Source organism: Buteo buteo, chromosome 16 (genome assembly GCF_964188355.1).
Source record: "Buteo buteo chromosome 16, bButBut1.hap1.1, whole genome shotgun sequence".
Taxonomy (NCBI): Eukaryota; Metazoa; Chordata; class Aves; order Accipitriformes; family Accipitridae; genus Buteo; species Buteo buteo.
Genome location: NC_134186.1, coordinates 18,627,803 through 18,648,666, shown reverse-complemented (window position 1 = coordinate 18,648,666; position 20,864 = coordinate 18,627,803). Strand labels below are relative to the sequence as shown.

At 40.2% G+C, this 20,864-nt stretch overlaps 1 protein-coding gene across 1 annotated transcript in view; it reads right to left on the bottom strand.

Annotated features, from left to right (window-relative positions):
• Positions 1–20,062, bottom strand: part of IPO7 (importin 7) — a 42,374-nt gene extending 22,312 nt beyond the window's left edge. The window contains exons 1-8 of the mRNA XM_075048054.1: positions 19,856–20,062; positions 10,757–10,838; positions 8,985–9,138; positions 8,472–8,630; positions 6,384–6,540; positions 5,645–5,734; positions 5,104–5,198; positions 4,920–5,004 (exon numbers count right to left, since the gene is read on the bottom strand). Of these exons, the coding sequence (XP_074904155.1) occupies positions 4,920–5,004; positions 5,104–5,198; positions 5,645–5,734; positions 6,384–6,540; positions 8,472–8,630; positions 8,985–9,138; positions 10,757–10,838; positions 19,856–19,939 (906 nt within the window). The 5' untranslated portion in view covers positions 19,940–20,062. The remainder of the gene's footprint in view (positions 1–4,919; positions 5,005–5,103; positions 5,199–5,644; positions 5,735–6,383; positions 6,541–8,471; positions 8,631–8,984; positions 9,139–10,756; positions 10,839–19,855) is intronic.
• Between the last annotated feature and the right edge of the window lie 802 nt (positions 20,063–20,864).

The window sequence follows — 20,864 nt, the reverse complement described above, 5'->3', positions numbered from 1 at the left end:
TGAAAGGCAAGGAAGCCCAACAACTGGGATCCCTCGCTAGAAACCGGGGAATTGAAAGAGGAATTGGAAAAGAGGCAGCAGTTTGCAGTCTCTGGAGCCGGCTCCTCTCAAGTGTGAGGGCAAGATATCCATTCAAGGAAGATCTTGTCAATTCCTCAGAAAAGTGGACTACTGCAGATGAAGGCATCCAGTACCTGAGAGAGTTAGCAGTGGTGGAAGTCATCTACAGTGATCTAGATGATGACGAAGTCTCCAAAGATCCAGAGGATGTCCTGTGCACACAGGCCATGTGGTGAAAGGTGATTCAAGGTGCCCCAGCGTCGTATTCTAACAGCTTGGCAGCAATGTATTGTCCAGATATGGAAACACCAACTGTGGAGAAAGTGTCGTCTTGGCTCCAAAACTTTGAGGAAAATCTCTGTGTCTCCTCATCCCTACAGGACAGTGCCTTGGCTGTTAGGGATGTTCCAAGAAATCAGTCCTCTCCTGCCCCAGTCAGAGGGAAAGGGAGCCCAAGGCACATGCCACGTGGTACACTCTGGTTCTTCCTGCGTGACCAAGGGGAGGACATGAGGAAGTGGGATGGTGAACGCACCTTTAAGCTGGAAGCCCGCGTACGTGAACTGAGAGGGAAGACAGCTGTTAAGAAGGGGTCACCCAAGAAGAAGGCTGTCAGCGTAGTTGCTGTAGAGGCCCAAGAAAGCACTCAGCGATCCTCCAAGCACAGAAGAACTGAAACCACCTCCCTTGATTCTGGTGAGGGGACTTCTGGTCTGGTACTGCAAGGATCAGACAGTGAATATTCTGATGAGGAACAGCAATAGAGGGTCCCTGCCTTCGGCCAGGAGGAGGAAAGGGATGACCGGATATACTGGACTGTGTGGATTCGATGGCCTGGCACATCAGACCCACAGAAGTATAAGGCTTTGGTAGACACTGGTGCACAGTGTACACTGATGCCATCAGGATACAGGGGCACAGAACCCATCTGGATTTCTGGAGTGACAGGGGGATGCCAAGAATTGACTATACTGGAGGCTGAAGTGAGCTTGACAGGGGACAAGTGGGAAAAGCACCCCATTGTGACCGGCCCAGAGGCCCCTTGTATCCTTGGCATAGACTACCTCAGGAGAGGGTACTTCAAAGACCCAAAGGGGTATTGATGGGCTTTTGGTGTAGCCACTGTAAATACAGAGAAGATCAAACAGCTATCTACCCTGCCTGGCCTCTCGGAAGATCCCTTCACTGTGGGATTGCTGCAAGTTGAAGACCGGCAGGTGCCAATTGCTACCAGGACGGTGCACCGGCGGCAATATCGGACAAACTGAGACTCCCTGGCTCCCATCCATGAGCTGATTCATCACCTAGAGAGCCAAGGAGTCATTAGCAAGACTCATTCACCTTTTAATATTCCTATATGGCCAGTGCAAAAGTCTGATGGAGGATGGAGGTTAACAGTAGATTATCGCGGCCTGAATGAAGTGACACCGCCACTGAGTGCTGCTGTACCAGACATGTTAGAGCTCCAATATGAACTGGCATCAAAGGCAGCCATGTGGTATGCTACAATTGATATTGCCAATGCGTTTTTCTCCATTCCTTTGGCAGCAGAGTGCAGACCACAGTTTGCTTTCACATGGAGAGGTGTTCAATACACCTGGAATCGACTGCCCCAGGGGTGGAAGCACAGCCCTACCATTTGTCACGGATTAATCCAAACAGCACTGGAACGAGGCGATGCCCCTGAACATTTACAATACATAGATGACATCATCGTGTGGGGCAAGGAGGCAGAAGAAGTGTTTGAGAAGGGAAAAAGAATAATTCAGATTCTTCTGAAAGCTGGTTTCGCCATAAAGAAAAGTAAGGTCAAGGGACCTGCACAGGAGATTCAGTTCTTGGGAATAAAATGGCAGGATGGACGCCCTCATGTCCCTATGGATGTGGTTAACAAGATAGCAACTATGTCTCCACCAGCTAACAAGAAAGAAACACAAGCTTTCCTAGGGCTTGTGGGGTTCTGGAGAATGCATATTCCAGGTTATAGTCAGCTTGTGAGCCCTCTCTATCGAGTAACGCGGAAAAAGAACTATTTTGAATGGAGCCCTGAACAACAACAAGCCTTTGAGCATATCAGACAGGAAATAGCTCGTGCAGTAGCTCTTGGGCCTGTCCAGACAGGACCAGATGTACAAAATATACTCTACACTGCAGCTGGGGAGCATGGTCTCACCTGGAGCCTGTGGCAGAAAACACCAGGAGAAACCCGAGGTCGACCATTAGGGTTTTGGAGTCGGGGGTACCGAGGATCAGAAGCCCATGGAATATCTATCTCTTAAAGGACAGGGGATAGTAATTAGTAAGAATGTATAAATCTGTACGTTGGGTATAAAAGTGATTTAAGTATGTAGTTTCAGCTGTAAGTGTTGGTAAGAAAGGATTTCAGTAATGAGAATTAAATACAATAGTATGGTTAGAAGATATCTGTATTAAATTATGTGGGACCCGAGCAGGACGGAAATGGTATGGAATAAGGGGTGGAGATCGTATTGGGTCTGGCTGAGATGGAGTTAATACTCCCCATAGCAGCCCTCGTAGGGCTGTGCCCTGCCATCAGTAGCTAGAAAGGTGTTGATAACACACCAATGTTTTGGCTACTGCTGAGCAGTGCTGGCACAGCATCAAGGCTGTCTCCCCAACATTTTTGCCCTCCCCTCAATGGCAGGCTGGGGCAGGGCAAGATCTTGGGAGGGGACACAATCAGGACAGCTGACCTAAACTAACCAAACAGATATTCCATACCATATGACGTCAGCTCAGATATAAAAGCTAAGTAAAGGGAGATGGAGGGGGGGGGCATTTTGTCTTCCGGAGCAACCACTACGCGTACTGAAGCCCTGCTTCCCGAGAAGTGGCTAGACATCGCCTGCTGATGGGAAGTAGAGAATAACATCATTTGTTTTTTCCTTTGCTTTCGCACGCGCGACCTTTGCTATCACTGTATTAAACTGTCCTTATCTTGACCCACGAGCCTTTTGTTATATTTTCTCCCCCCGTCCAGCTGAGGAGGGGGAGTGATAGAGCGGCTTTGGTGGGCACCTGGCATCCAACCAGGGTCAACCCACCACATACTCCTTCAGTAAAAGGGTGCATACACTTTGGAGAGTAAAGAGAACTCAGTGAAGCATACTATCAGAATTTGTATTCTTCAGTATTTCACAGATTTCCAATTTTTGTAAAGAAGTACATGCTGTTCAAAAATCTTCCATAACATTTATCTGAAGCATTCAATTTCTTGAGCATACATCCAAGATTTATCTTCTGCACAGAAACAGAGGACAGTGCCTTAAAAATAATCTGTATTTCTAAGCAAGTTACATTATTGTATAGGAAGAAACTGTAAGCATTTTAAAGTCTTTAAAGAAAATTGCTAAAAAGCAAGACTTGAATTCTTGGCATTTCCTAGATGCAGTAAGGATCAAAGTTGATTGAAAGAAAATGAAAAGAAAAAACATGGAATTATTTTGTTCAACTGTTTAAATTTATTTTTTCAAAGACTTTTTGCCCATACAGTCTTTTGTCAGAACTTTGCCTTATCTTGGAAGTACAAAGCGATCAGTAAGGTCTTAAAGAACATGTAATAATTATCTGTCTGATGTCACTTACAGGTGACAGATGAGCACCTCAGAAGGTGACACTGACTCTACTTGTCTGAGTAGAATGTTGGGATAGATTTTCTAACACCCAATGTGATAAAAGTTCTTTTCCCTTTCAATACTTCAGATGACCTTTAAAAAACCATGTATTTAGGAGATACTCTCCCTACTTTTCCTCTTTTAAAGTCCTGTAATTCATTATACTTTCATTAGGAATGAAAATTAAGAAAACTGAAACTGAACTAAGAACGGTTCTTCTGAATAAAGTAAAGGCTTTGAAAAAAAACATTCTACTCCCTGAGATTTTCAGAAATTAATAGTCTATTTACATTTACAACCTAATCATATTAATGCAAACAGATTTGTGGGCCAGTACAAGGCAATTTTACAAAAAATACCTGAAGTTTTTTTATAAATAAACTTGTTTCAAAATAACAGAAGTCAAAAGTACAGCCAGGAGCTGAAAAACAGATCCAAAAATTTCCTAATATTCATGAGAATTTTCTTGCTAATTCAAAAAGTTCAGATTACTGACTTGAAACACATGCACTATAAGAGGCAGATGACAATTCCTGCCCTACCAATCCATTCCGTCCCTTCAGGAAAACCTGTAGCTTGCTGCCATGTGGTAGGACTATCTGAAACGTGAAGTTACTCCAATAAAGGTAAATGAAGGATAGTTCAGTATAAAATCAATACATCAGGTTAGAAACTGCTAGAGTCCAAAAGATGCTTTGCATGTAACAGACCCTGCAGAAGTGGCAACCCCCAGACAGGGAGATGAGTGGAAAGCGACCATCATACTTACCTGTTTGTAAGAAAGCCTCTGCTTGATCAGGTTTTTGCAGAAGGCTAGAAAGCTTAGTATTTACTGACTTTGAGTGAAAGAAGAACTGTATCATCAGAGTTAAAAGGGTAGGTAAGAAGGTCAACTACACCATATAAATATTATACCTATCTCTTCCAGAACGAGAAAAATTGATAGCATTTATCTGAAGCTCACCTGAGGGCTTGTTATATGAGAGCATTTACTCTGTTTACAGATTATCAGTGATGCATAGGCCATTTTCAGTGGATTGTCCTATGTGGCATATTAATAATTCTTTTCATTTTACCCATAGACTTCAGTGCTTTCCATACCAATGTACTTAAAAAAAAACAACTATGAAGAAGAACAAGAAGCCTTTTCAGAAAATAGTGAAATAAGAAATCACTACTAACTCTGAACTTATCCTAATACCCCACACATTCAGTGTTTCTTACTTGCTGAACACCAACAGCGAATGCCTTCAGGAACACTTCAGCAAACTCATTGTACTCCTTGGAAACATTACCAGGGCTTCCATACCTAGAATTAGAAGCAAGTATGCAAATTCAAGGGTGCAGCAATATTACTGACTTGAAGACTTGCTTGGTTTTTTAAAAATAATAATGGAAAAGAACATACCTCTCAAAAAGTCTAGCTAAGATATGCAAAGCCCACTTCTTGCATTTCCACCAAGGCAACTCAGGTCTATCATCTTCATCAACTTGAAGTGTTTCCTTTTGGGGCCAGGGGCGGGGGGGGGGAGGGGGGAATATTATTTACCAACTATTCACAAAGAGTTCAAATTAAATGTATTTTGAAAAACTATATAGCATATTTTGTTTTTAACCTGCCACTTGCACTTCTAGCTTAATAGAAGTATATAGTACAGAATATCTAAAAATAAATTCCATGATATAGGCTGCATAAGTGGTCAACAAATTCTTTAAACAAGAAGCCAAAATAAGCTGTGCTATAATTTGAAAACAACAGAACTCCCATACAAGCTACACATTTTCAAAATTTGTCTAGTCTGTTTAAAACACCCTATTTAGCTTAAAAATTTATTTTCTTGGCATCAGTTGAGAAAAAAGAATGCAGAAATAAAAAGCTAAACTTCTTAACATTCTAACAAATGAAAAATATTTAAGCTTAAAGATATAAATAGCCAAAAGCCACTTACAGCTGGTACATCCCTATCGACAACAGTCTTCAGGATTTCTATCCATTCAGTCAGGTTTTGCTGATTTATCAACTCCAAAGGTAATGTGTACTTATTTAAAAAAAAAAAAAGGGGGGGGGAGGATAAATGTATTATAAAGCAATATGAAAATAATGTTACTTTCAGTTTGAATTTTAGCTCTTTCAAATCTTTGTCTACGCTTAGCTACCATGAAAGATTAGCAAATGTCTCGGAAAACCAGGCTAAAGAACTTAACACAACCTAGTCTATATCCTCAATATCCTCAAAAGTGCTAGAGGTCTTTACTCAAATACACTCTGCTTATGCAATGCTAAGACACTACTTAAATGGATGTTACACCAATTTCTGAAGCAATTAAGAGCATATTAACCGTTCATTCCAAACTGCTGCATTTACACTGGCAATTCTATGTAGGCTGGCCTCTACAATGTCATTAGAAAACTGATTTTATAATCTGTTTCCTAGCAAACACTCTACCTTACAGGATGGCATGCATAAGTTCTATCTAATGCCACCAGGAATAGCACTGTACAAAAGTAAAAGTACAGCACAATCAAGCATACCAAAAACCTGTGATTTGTAACACAGTTGAGTAGTTTAGGTAAATGATTTGGATGCAATCTAATATTGTTAATAGTTCTGTCATTTACTATTTTAAGGAAAAGTATAATGCTTTAAATTAAATTACTGATCAAGTACATACAAAGTTATTTTTTACCTGGACAAGGGCATAAAATATTTTGAAGATCTGTTTCTGGATGAGAACAGACTGATCAGATGGATCACTCAAGAGCTGAATGAAACTATCCTTCAGAACTGGTAGAAAATGTTGCATTGCTGCTATCAAAGGACTCCGCTCCTCTGGTTTCTTGTACCTTTAGATAAGAACAAACTAGTTTTGTAGACATTTCAGGTAGCTTTTGAGTTTTAAAAGTCCACAGCTCCCCCAGTGTAGACACAAGTAGGTTATATTACCATTCATAACAACATATGATTAAAAAAAAATACCTAGCCATTTCTTGTTACAGAATTTGAAATAAAGCTATAGTCAGACAACATTACAGTTAAAAGGCAAGTTAGAAAACCGCTGAGCATCCATTACTCCACTATATATCCACATTAGTTTTCTGCTGGTAATGCACTCCTGCCAACTTACTTTGAATTCTTCATCATGTTCAGCCACACCATTACTATAGTGAAAAGCAATCAGAGCACTACAAAAACTGCAAGCAAAAGGTACGCATTTATTGCCAAGAACGGCAGATGCTGGGCTACTCAGTAAAATTCCAGAAATACGTTTATCAGAGTTCATAATTAATCAAAATATTTCCAGAACCTAGATTACTTCACTGACATTGAAGAAAGTAAATGGTGAAGTCTCTCAGTTTACCACTGATGTCTCTCACATCTTACCATTTAGTTTGCCCAAATCTGACTATCTGATAGAGAATGTAGGCTGGAAGGCTATGTGGTGGACTCTGAGCAAGCTTCGATTGCAAACTGCCTTGAAATAGTGGCTCGCACCTTCCCATGCTGGTGACAGTCCACCAGTTTGCCTATCCTGAAAACAAGGCTCCATTTCCTTTCTCAAAACATTTCAAAATTCCTGAAAGGACATGAAGCTGCATTTTGAAATCTTCACCCCAAATTTTAACTTACAAAGAAGAAAGTCCTTATTGACTCAAGAGTTATCACAGCAGAATAGGATCTTGTCCATACTGGTGATGACAATAAGAACAAAGTAAAATATCACTTTAACACCATACAGCTTTATTTTTTGATTAAGCAATTAATACTATTATACTCTTGGACTCTTGTGGGAGATTTCTGGGTTGGGGTGTTGGGTTTTGGTTTGGTGGTTGTTGTTGTTTTGGGGTTTTTTTTTTTAATACATTTTTAGCAGACTTTTCACTAATATTAAATATCAATGCTCAGCCTCTTAAAAGAGTGCCAATTTGCAGAAATATAAGATAAAGTCTACTCAGTCTGCTGCCAGATGGCATATTCTGTAAAAATTGCTACAGAACACTGAGCTCCAAAATCCTGTTCAATAATATAGTTTCCATGTATTTTCTGAAATAGAAACTTAAATATAAGGATTAAATGTTGCTCAGGAAAACTCCGTTTCTAGTTTCCACAAAAGACACTATTGAAAAAGACCAGAAAAAATAACTATGCAAAGAGCAGCCATATGATCTTGCTGGCTGGATTTGAAGGGCAAAAAAAAAACCTGTTGAAAAGCCCCAAGATATTTACCTTCCACATTAAGGGGAAAAAAAAATTCAATAGCTAAATATTCCTACAACTCAAGCAGTAAAATCTTTATCAAAGTCATAACAGACATAAGTAATTTAACAAATTTGAGAGACCTGCTTGCACCCATATTGTTACACAATGAAATGTGCATATTCCTACATGATTTGTGAAACCGACCCTTGTTGACTTGACCAGAAAGCTAAACAAGTATGAGCAGTTGCTGGCCTCAGCTGAAGTGTTTGATCAACTAAGATCATGAACACATCTGTTACCTTAGTTAATCACGCAATGACTGCGCTCGTATCAAAATTCTTCCCTAAACAAGGGTTGCCATAATCATAGACAGAGTCTTTCTGTAATTTCTTAGTGGAGAAGATAAATGAACCAACATCTGCATGGCAAGTATTCAAGAATATTCTCTAAAACTAGATTTCTATCACCTCTGCACAGTCCCACACACAATTCTACATGGTCACAGTATACATAGAGAATACAAATAATACACACAAATTTATTAATTCTGTTGTTTCATATGGTAGAAAAAACTTACTCATAGTTTTTTACAAGTTGATAAAGACAAAGAAGAATTCCAAGCCAACAAGCACTGTTGTCAGACTGAAGATAAAATCCAATTTTCTCCACAACTGCAGTCCAGCGACTAGGATAATCATGCTTGATAATATGGTGAATGCAAGTAGTAAGCTGTACTCTAGAAATCAAATGCACAATTATTAAATAAGTTACTACTATTATTTTAATAATATTATTGTGGTGTTGAAACAACTAACATTGCCCAAATTTAGACTTATTTCAAGTTCTGTTTAGAAGGTTTAGGTTCTGTACTTTCTGCTTAATATTCTCCATTTGAGGAACTTTAAATTTCTACATGCTGCACAGGCTGAAAACTGTTTTTCCATCTACATTATTTCTATGCTTAGGATACACAGTGTATGACAATGATGCTTAGTACACAGGTGATCTTAGTTCTGGGGAGAAAAAAAAACAAAACAAACCCAACAGTTAGAAACCACAGCCAATTCATAACCAGGTTAAAACTGCATACCTAATCAGCTCAGGAGAGTGAATAATGGCTTCTACAATATTTTCACGAATACAGTGTCTATCTTCTTCTGGGATGGAGTAAGGTGGAATCTCTCCTGGTGCAGTTTCACGATCTGGCCAATATTGGGTTATCATATTTTTCAAGTAGATAACCCCTGTGAAACAAAAGTGGCAATTCAGCTGATAGCCATTCAAAGTACAAAACAAACATGCATTTTGCAGGCAAATCTATTTTAGAACAAAACTGATTGAAATGACTAATTCATTGGCCATTTCTGAGTGAAAATCAAAATACATAAACCATGCAAATTATTAAGCTAATAATTTACTAGGTTGATATTCTACCCATTTATCGTGATGCCTGTATATTTAGCTCAGTAAAGAATGTGTTTTCATCTAAAAATACTAAACGTATTGCTTTTATTTGTGCTACAGATAAATAGCTGTGGAACATTTTAGCAACACACTTCTTAAAAATCCTTTATAATTATTTTCTCAGTATCTTCATTAAAACAAAGCTAATCAATACTAATGACTATCTAAAACATGCCTTGTAAGCAAAAAAAAAAAAAAATCTAATTAAGTTGTGATACAGGAGTGAATGATAAAGAGAAACAGAGCTCCTTTATACCAAGGTTATGGGCCACAGCACTTTGTAGCAATCAGGCTGCTGGCACAAATGCCTGCATTTACCATTTGACAACCAAACTGCTTATGTGGCAGAACACAGATTACAGCACATGGAAAGAAAGACTTACAAAACGCAAGGGGAAATCTCAAATGACAAACTAGTAACAAAGTTACTAGTAATCTAATTCTATGCACAATTCCATAAAGCAACTTCTCTTCTGAAATTTCATATGCACCTTCTGAAGATTCAGAAACCAAAGGGTTTCTGAAAGGGCCTGCAAAGGTAAGAAACACTCAGCAGATATTGCTATTACAAGACTGAAGTGATGCAGACTTCAATCTGTCCTTCATGAGATTTATTATTAATTACTTTGCAAAATATGCACTGTTTGTAAGCTATGTGTTGCATGAGTTGTCTCTACTCTCTACAGACAGCTTCGGTTTTTAATTGGCTTACACTGAGGTTGAATTTTCAGAGGTTGTTTTCAAACCTCCCCCTTTTTTTGCATGTTATACTTTTTGAGTCATCCTCTGAATGGTACTCCCAAGCTATAAGATAAAAATGCAAGTTAGGCTTATGCTACAACTTAGAATAGTCTACTACGTGGAAGATCCAAATAAGTGATCAAGATCACAGTTGCTGAACTGTCAGAAAAACCACTGAAGTATCATATTAGAAACCACTATCAAGTAATCATAGCAGCTTTAAGGTGCTGTTTGGAGTTGCTAAGATGCAATATCCAATTTTGATGGCTCATGTGCAAATCAGCAAGGTTCCAAAAGTCATAACTTATTTTCTTCCTCTTCAACTGTCTAGAAACATTAGCATTACTAGTACAATGTTAAATAACCTCCTTGGATGAAATGTACTAGCATCATAAACCATTCTGTTTCCCCCAGAGACCATTATTACCACTAGAGATAAACAGAAGCAATCACTGAAGAGCCAGCCACCTTTTCTTTCCGTCTTCCCTATTCAGTGTGTGGTGCCAGATGTAGTTCATGATGACTGTAGTTCAAGTGACTCCCACATTTGGAGCATTTGAGATTAAAACTATTCGAATTCTTCAACAGTATCTGCGTATGTGCTTGTGTGTACACACCCTTAAAGTAGATACAATGAAAAAAGATTCGAAAACTTGCCTGCCTGTCTCACTGGTAAATCCAGCTGCTCAGACATAGTGATCTGAAGCAGAGTTGAAACAAAGTTCACTGACTTATGAGCCTGTAGAGGAACAAAAAAAAAAAAAAAAAAGAATATTATTTAGTCATAGTTTGTTAAGTTTTAGCATACTCCTGTTAGGTTTTACAATATCTTTGTAATGATGTAATGCAATCAGTAGAATACCAGCAATTCAAACAGTTTCACAGTAGTCAGCTAATCAACCAAAGCATTCCAAAGTTTCATGCTCGCTGTATTTTGAAGACGGCATGGGGAAGGAAAAACCCTACCGTTTAAGGTAATACAGTTGAAGAAATCATTAAACAGTAATCAGCCTTTACCTGTCACCAAACATGTTCTTAATTCAGAACAAATACTTACTTGAAAGAAGAATATCCGAATAGCCAGAAAAACCCAACCACAGCAAGTTTACAGTGACTTTTAGCAACGTATGAATTCATTATATAATAACCCAAGAAACAGCTGGCAACTATGTTTTAAAACTAAGCCCAGCCTTAAGCAAGCCTGTGCAACTCATAATTCATCTTTCTGAAAAAACGGCTTCAAGTGACCATTTGCACTACTGCAGCAACTATGAGTGTAACTATATAAAGTATAAAGCAAACCAACAGTATGGAGACCTAAATGGAGTGACATCCGCAGAGTAACAACTTTGCAAGGATTTGCAAGAGTTCACTTACAAAGAAAACAAAATGTGTTTTTTCTTACAGCAATGAGAAATGCCATTGATACACTAAATATTATATTGTATTTTCAATATGAGGAAAATAACCTTAACATTATTATAGCAACCCTTACCCACCTTTCCTAAGCACAAAAAACTTGACAGTCTGTCCACAAAGGCTGTGGGACCTCATCCTTTGAGATATTCAGAACTCAATTGGACAAGTCCCGATCTACCTCATCTAACTTCAAAAGAGCTTTGCTTCAGGTGGCTGGACCAGATGATCTGCAGAGGTCCCTTTTAATCTAATTACTCCAGATTCAAATTGCCAAGATATATTTCTGCTTTATCTTCACTTACATGTCAATATTGTTTCATACATTCTTTGCAGCTCTTCTATCAAAGACAACTGCATAGACCTACATAACTTAAGCTGTTAAACTCTTAGGAAAACACCTCTTACCTACTTGTTACTCAATTTATTACTCCCTAGAGAAAGCTAATAAATTAATACTTTGAAAACCATTGAAATTACACTATCCATTTATCAAAAACAAACGACTGTGTCAGTTACTGCAGCAGAACAAATAATATCATAAAGAGAAATAATCAGAAATTATCCTTCTATTCTTTTAGTAGGACCAAAAGCTCTTTTGACAGTATGAAATGTCAACATTCCTCCTAAGTGTGTAACAGTGCCCAGCTCACTCCTACAGCACCAGGTTCTTCTCTCCAACTTTAACTTTCCCCAGCAAATATCTCCTATAGATTCTAGTATAAACAAGCGTAAAAGGGACAGCCTGGGACATGACATTTGTTCATGCATTTGTACTGAGATTTGATTAGTGTAGCTTGTTTTCCATCTCCTGTTAATTGAAACTGATTTTAAATGAAGAACAAACTTGACTTAAGAATCTCCCCAAAACGTTAAAATTTCATTGTACATATTCATCCTGTGCACTAAAAATCTACAGGCTACAGAAAACCCACAGAAGCAACACTCTCATCTGGCCCAACTGAAATGTTTATTTGTAGAGTGCGTTTTGATGAATTGGGAGTAACTGATGCTGCAACTTGAGCGTGCACCTTTCTCACCCATGTCCCTCTGAGATCCCCAAAGTCCTGAAGAAGCAAATACACTTTCAAATGAAAAGAAGTATTTGTTTTCAACTGTCAAGTAATGGTTGAATAAATACATTTAAAATAAAATTTACTTGTTGGTATTAGTTTCTACTACAGCTCCAGGTCCATTAAACTCATTCTTTTCTTAAGGAACATTAATAGACACACTTCACCTGCAACACATACCAAATAACATTAGACCCTAATTCAGCACAGTATTCAATTGTATGCCTAACATTAATGTCAGCGGAAGTACTCCTGTACTTAAGTGTGTTACTATGAACTTGCTGAAGAAAGCTTTCAGTTTCAACAACCTTTAACTCACCTACAAATAAGGCTATATTAGTCTGCATAAAATGGACTTAAAAGTGGAAACTGATGTCTTTCCACAGTGACTATGATAAATTTAACAGCTACCTTTTCAATAGTGAAAATTTGCAATGTGTTTCATGTTTGGAAATTGAAAAGCATTTAATCCTAGAATTTAAAAAAAATGAAGGATTACTTTCCCTTTTTCATGATAAATGTCAACTAACCTTTTAATAAAAACTATGCACTTCAGTAAAAAATATGGTAATTGCTTAAGAACTGTCAAGGAACTAATGGGAATAACAAAACAAATTGAATACAAAAATGTTGTCTTAAAAGCAAAAAGCAACAAAAAAATACAGCAGTGTACAAAACTACCACACACTGAAATTTAGTAAAATACCCAAGAATCATCTTTCCTTCATTAAAAAAAAAACAAAAAAAAACCCAAAAAACAGCACTGAGCCTATGCCTACAGCAAGCTAGAGAAGCTCTCTAGAAATGTTAATTATATTAGTATGTGGGATTAATGTATTTTCACCAGATTCTTTGAACTCTACCAAGTTTTAAAGGATAGGACCAAAACATCTATAACATTATCTTGTTTTTTTTTAAATCTTACAAATATCATCCTTATTAACATCTCAAGCATCAGACACCAGTCAACCACAAAGACGAGCTACTAGCGGTTCAAAGGAGAGATTCAGACCAGAAATAATTTGTGCTTTTAATACAAGGTAGCATAAGTAAAATACCTTGTACCTTCCAAACAAAGCCTCCTCTTAATCGATTCAGTTTGTAACTAAATTCACACAGAGCTACATTAACACTTCTATGCATTCTATATGGAATATAAAGGACTTCCAAACTCTTTACAATGACCCCCTTTCCATGACACTGAAAGGAAGGCAATTCCACAGAAACGGAAATGTGGGGAGGAGTCAGCACAGCTACATGAAAGCATGTGTGTACTGAATCGTCAAATAAAAACACAGGTACTACAGTAACCTGTCACTTGCTCCCTTGTTTTGCTTTACTAGTAAAAAGAACATCCTATGTTTTACTGGCACCCAAAAAACCAACTGAACTTAGAAAAAGACACCACATAGGTGCTGATTTTGTATCTACGGCATTAAAAAATACTGAACACACATCCATTTCAGCTATTTTAATCTTTAGTATTTTTACTCTCCAAAGATGGCTGCCTCTGAGGACATCATGTTTCTCTTCACTGACAGCACTGCTAAAAAAACCCAACCAAACAAAAAACCCACACCTATTTTAGGTACATATTCTATACAAATACTAGCTTTTGGTTTTAGTGCATGTGATTAGCCAGAATACTTCACTATACAAAAGGTGAGCTGCAAATGAAGATTAATTAAAAGTCTATCAGAGTACTATCTGAATGCAGAGGATTCTGCTGGCCCATGCACGCCCCAGTCCCCAGAAGAATCGGATGCACTGACGCTACTTCAGTGAAAGCCACTGGCAAGTAATGTCATTCTACACAGAAGTCCCATGGTTCCAGCATGCAAGAATTAAAATCAGGATTTCACAATGGTTGCTACCACATACTCTAAATTGCATGGAGACTAGAAACAATTTCTATGACTTTTAAAGTTTTGACATCAGTAAAACTTTGTCTTTTATTCTCTTGCCCACTGTTTACAAACACCCCTTTAAAATAAATACTACATTTAGAGAACTACGATAACTGAAGAAACAAAAAAAAGGTTCTGTTAAAGTCTGTTTCCCAACACGTAACTCAACATTTTAAAAAAACAAAACCAAAACTCATCTCGAGTCCTTCCCCCTTACAAATCCTCCAACATGCCATGTCACTGGTATGACTTTGTTGTCTAAGAGCCAAAGAATTCAGGGACTTTTCCCAAGAGCAATCTTTGCTATGCAGCCTCACTAGCTGAGGAATGTATTCCATCAGACCACAAACGCTGCACCACTGTTAATATCAATCACTGTCCCAGAACATACAATCTTCTTGCATATTTCATTGCAGTTTTTCCTAGCTGAGTTAGTTTGTCAGCCATGTGCTAAAACACACTTTTGAGAAAAGCATTATGCCAGCTACATAATCTGAAATGTAAATGAAGTTTGAAGTTAACATTAAAAAGACCAGTTCACAGCATATGAACCATCACCAGTTTAATTATGACACTGAAAAGCACTTTTTCCCCAGTAATGATACTCACTAAAGTCAGTTACACTCGTCTTTAATACTACAATTATTCTTATCTCACACAACGCCTGCATGCCACTAAATGATAAAACCAATGTTCTTAGACATTAAGAATTCAACGTACCGTAACAGACACACTACTATAGTTACCTCCTTTACTGTTACCAAAAAAGTAAAACAGAAGGGTAATACTTACTATATGTTGCTGAACTAGAACCCTAGGTTATTTATATAGTTATTCAAAGTAGCACACATTTAAATAAAGGCTACAATTTATTTTTAAAGGAGCTGGAAAAAACCAAATTCAATGCATCTCCCCCATTCCAGTTTTGAAAATAAAAAATCTACATGCAATTTTTGATCTAGACCATAACAGAACTAGGTGAACACAACTATTACACTGAGATGAAACAGTTTGGTTTTTTATAGAAAGGTAAGGTCAGGAACTGTAAGGCCATGCTGAATCAGCAAACTGCCCTGTAGCACTCTTCAATTCTTTTTTAAGAACTCAGCAGGTGTGGAAGTCATTCTGACCTCAGGTTTTTGCAAGCTAGTTCTGTCACCTCTTATGCAGCTACAATGTATATGCAAATCCAGTTTAAGGTCCACAAAAAATACATACATGCTTATCAGATGCTCATTTCATCAGAATACTGTCTACGAGTTCTGAAACCTATTTGCTCTTCTGTTCACACAGCAAAAAGGAATGTGCTTTTAGCGAAGGATAGCTAAGCACACACAGTACTATCTGGTAAGTCATGAGAAAGTGGCAAGTTGCCCCATCTGCTAGGATTTTACCTCGTACTGGTTAACATGCATTAAGAATGTAACTTCTTCCTAATGAAGACAAAGCTCCCTTGGCTCCTTACTGCCCCCAAGGGGATTTCTGGTGTTGGACCAGCGTTGATACATACAGTTTAAAACCATCCTTTCCCAAAGCATCTCTCACGTAGCACACACCAAAATATATAGATGAAAGATAAGGGAAGTGAAAATAATCAAGTACTTTCGGTAAAATGTCATACTAACAACTTTAAAAGAGAATGCATGATCTGATAATCGGAGCCAGGAAACTCATGTTCTGTTCTTGTTCCTACTCACACTACAAAATATAGCTGTAGGTGTTATACGTGAAGACCCTGTTAGAAAAGGTTAAAAAAGTTAAAGATGGGGGTAACACTATAAACACCTACCCCAAAGTATCCAAAACATAGCATTTCAGCATTTGGAAATTCCTGGGTGAAAGGTACCACGTAATAAGCAGTTTACTTCTTCCCCCTTTGATGACGTTTCACTCCAAAGCTCCCAGTAGTTAGAGTTCAATCATTTAATTTAATCATTCTATTGTTCTGACATTTGTATCTATTAAGCAGGCAATGAAAGACACTGAACTAGGCACTACTGCATCCTGTTAAACCGATGGCATGCTATGGTGACTAGTCAACAAGCTAAAGCACTTTTCCTTTCCCTGTCATTTATATTAGAACATGAAAAAGCTTAAACATAACTTCTGAAAGGCACTTTTTCAGCAGAGCAACAGGATAACACTTTCATAAACAAACTCTGTTAAGCCTTGACTTAAAAAATTATGAGTTATTGGGGAATGCTTTTTTTTTTTTTTAAACATTCTCAGACACAAAAATTGGGTTGTCTAAAAAGATGTCTTAATAGCTCATATGCACCAGGGTTAATCTCAGATACTTACAAGACATACATAACAGTTAAGTTATAAATTCCCTGGAATTACAAAGAAACCTGCAAGGAAAGTATTATCTAGCAACTGCGCCTTTATAAATATGTTGATATTAAAAGATGAAACACACTGTGTATCATTTTCAGAGTGTCATTCCATAGCTGCGTAGTTAAAAATATCTATTTTCATCACCATTTCTGGGAAACAGTTTATACACGCAGTACAAAGACTGTTTCAAAAGGCAACAACATCTTCTTGCTGCTTTCCAGTAGCTTACTTGAAGAGTCTGGTTCTAAGTCCTTGTAAAACACAGCTTTCCCCTGTAAGACAGGGACAGAGATGGGCAAACAACTCAGGGTACATCATCAGCTGGAAATTACACAAGAAGCTGTCACACACAAGAGCTAGTGGTATCATTCCCTATAACTTATTTTCACAGTGCAGAAAGTAAAGCCAAAGAGACTGAAACACCTGCCTTTGTTTTTAGCATATCTCAACTCTAGAAGTTCTCACAGCATTTTACGCACAGGCAATATAACCTGATAAAACTTAATGAAAGAAGAAATAAAGCATAGAACAATTCATGACTCAGTCAAGGTCAAAGGAAAAATAACAAAGCCTGGACAAATCAAGAATCATACACCCCAGTTCCCTTCTCCAGTCAGTGGAAACTTTGTTGATTGATAGGGTATGATGAAGACAGATCTAGATACTTAACTCTTCCATTAATTAGTAATATCAATTACTGACAGAAGCACGTTCTTTTCTGATAAGGTAAAATGACCACTCTACTGAAAACCAGTCTCATCAGGTCAACAGAGGCACCTCAGACAAATTAAAGGTAAACTAAAAGGTCAACCAAGGACAACTATTAAACTTAAATTATAAAATCACTTGTGTGTGCCTGGCCACATGCAAGAATAGCTTTCACTGTTGTGTGATTTCATCTTTACAGAGAAAGAGACCCCTATACCTGAAATAAAATATTAACTGGTGACACAATTGCCCTAACAGTTAACAAATTTAGACCAGGATCCTGCAAGCAAATGCATAACTGACTTCAACAAGCCTATGCAAAACCAAGACCACACATGTGACTAAAACTACATATATAAGTGCTTGCAGATTTAGGGTTTAACAAATATTTTTATGACAAAAGGCCTGTGAAAGATCAGTGAAGCTACATTTCCAACAATAAAGAATTCTTATACACTGGTTCAATAATGTCTGGAGTTTTTAAAGGGGCACAGATATTTGGATTTTATACCAATTTAATATTTGTGTAGTACATGATAGACCATGATGTTTTGATTCAAAAGCGTGAACAAAAGCCAGTTGCTGGTGAGCAAGATCCTTCATGCAACAGAGTTAGCCATTTGCTGAAGACCCCGACCGGCAGAGAACGTAATTTCCTGCAAGTTCAGCAACTCATTACCTGCAGAAAAGAGCTAAAATAGATTTCAAGCAAGTTACTATATATAGATATTGACAGGCATAGAACACAAAAAATGGCATTTTAGGGCCAGCTTAAGTTTTCATATATATTACTGTCCTTATAGCAAATTAAATTATTTTGATTTTTTATTTAAATAAGAAACACTAAAATTCTTTTTACCAAAGTATATAGAAAAGACAGGCAATTACTTTATACAAACCTCAATTAAACATGGAGTAGTTTTACAGCTATTTCAAACATACCTAATATTTATTTGCCATTCACTTATTAAATGACATGCAGGAATTCAGCTTAATTACACTTTTTTACAATATGAGAAGCTACACCTTTAGTTTTTGGAAGTTTCTCTACTGCCAGCAGAGCATTTAGCCCACCTTTATCTAAGCCCTGTTGAACATCTGTTGCATTAAATATATTTTGTCAGGCCAAAAGTCTGCTTAAAAGCACAAAGAAAAACGTTCGTGGAAAAGGCCAACTAAAGGCACCACAAGAGCTGCCACACAGGCTTATCCTTCACCTCCTCCATCAAGCTATCACCTTTTCTCTGAGTCAAACACTAAAACGTCTTTTTTTCAAGATGTCTGGAAGTCCCGTGGCTCTGTCTCATCAACAAAGAAAAGTTTTCACCTACCAGGTGGAGTTAAGTGGGACAGTAATATAACCTTCCAAAATTGAAACCTGTGGAACTAGGACCTGCTGGTTTTGTTATATCCCAATATGACACATGAGTGTAGCCTAAGTGGATGACATATCTGGGTTGGGAACCCTGTCTTCCGAGCACATGTCGATACAACACCCAGAAAGCACACCTACCCGGACAGCGCTGCCGAACACTGAGTCCAAACGATCTGTACGAACACCAAATAATGCCAGGCTATCCGATTTATTTCTGAACCCAGCCCAGGCCACTCTTAAGCTAACAGGCTGTGCTACTTATCAAGCGATGGGGGTCTTGCTACCTCCTTCCCCGCTGACAAATTACTGCCTTCCACATCCAAAGACTGCCCTTAGATAGTCCCAGGCAGGACTGGGTCCAGCCTCTGAGCCACCGGGGGCCTGCGCCACCGACGATTTTAAACATCCCTCTATAGATTACCCTTTCCCCGACTGAGCAGGAAGACAATGGAGGTAATTTGTTACCCGACAGGAAAAGCAACGGGGGCCTCCTCCCCAACGCCGACCGCTTTCTGCCGTTAAATATCCCCACACACACACTACCTTGAGCAGCCCCGCCCGGTACGGCATGGCATGGCCTGGCCTGGCCCCGTCCTGAGGCCCCGCTGCCATGTGCCGGGGACAATGCGAGTCGGGCGGCCGGGCCCGGCCTGCAGCCGCCGTGACACCAGGCAGGGCCCGGCGGCGGGAAGGGGGCCGAGGGCGCGGGGAGACGGGGCTGAGGGAGCGGGGGGGGGGTTGCACCCCCCTCCCCGCTCCCTCAGCCCCGTCTCCCCGCGCCCTCGGCCCCCTTCCCGCCGCCCCCGCCCCGCTTCCCCTTCACACAGGCCTGCCCCGACCCCGCCGCCCAGCGCCGCCTCCCCCCCCTCCACACACCCCCCCCGCTTTCCAGTACCGCGGCGGCCGCGGCCCCGGCCCAGGCCCCATCGGGCGCCCTCACCTCGTTAAGCTGCCTCTCGGCGGCTTCCCGCAACGCCGGATCCATGGTACCCCGCAGGGCCTCGATGATGGTGTTGGGGTCCATGGTGGCGGCGGCGGGGGGAAGAGGAGGAGGCGGAGGGTAGGGGCCGGGGCCGCGCCGCGCCGTACGCACATGGACCCGCCGCCTCGCAGCGGCCGCCGGCGCGAAAGGAAGGGAAAGCGCCAAAGGCCCGGATAGAGCTGCCCCCCGCCGCCGCCAGGGAGCGGCGCCCCTTCCGCCGCCCGCGCCCCGCCTCCAGCGCCGCGGGGCGCCACGGGACCTGTAGTCCAACGGTCGCCGCCGCGCGCCCAACCGCCGCCCGCCCCGCCAAACCGAAGCGGCGAGCGGCGGGGCGCGCTGGTAGGGAGGCCGCGCCCCGCCCCGCCCCGGCAGGCTGAGGGGAGGGACGGACGGACGGACGGATGGACGGACGTCGCTTGGTTCCTCCTCCGTGTGAGGGCTCGGTGCCCGGCCCGCCACCTCGGGGGGCGTGTTGTGTGCGGGGCAGCCCGGGCAGCGGCGCTGGGCTGTGGAGAGGGGCCTGAAGGCGACCTCGGCTCGCGGTAGGCGCCGCTGGCTGCGGGGGGGGGGGAGCTGGGCTGGCCGCCTCTGCGGAGGGGAAGGCCGGCACACGCTCTGCCCTGAACTCATGGGCCGCGTTAAGTTTAAGTGGAATCCGCTGTTTGTCGAAAGTCCTTCCTTTTACCACGTACTCTTCCCGTTTTCGGAGCGGCTTGGATGGCTGGTGAGGAAGGAGGGATGCGTGGAGGCATGGGTTTCCTTTAAAGGCACTTGCTTTATAGTGGGCACAGGGTGCAAACACTTCTTAAGCATTTGGGAAAATCCAGCCTTTTGTTCTGCCACGTTTAGTAAAAAACAAAACAAAACAAAAAAGGGCCGAAGGTGTGTCAGAAATTTTTCAGAAAATCACTATGAACAGAGCTGTCATTTCTGGAGGGGTTGACTCAGTCACAAAATCAGAATTGGA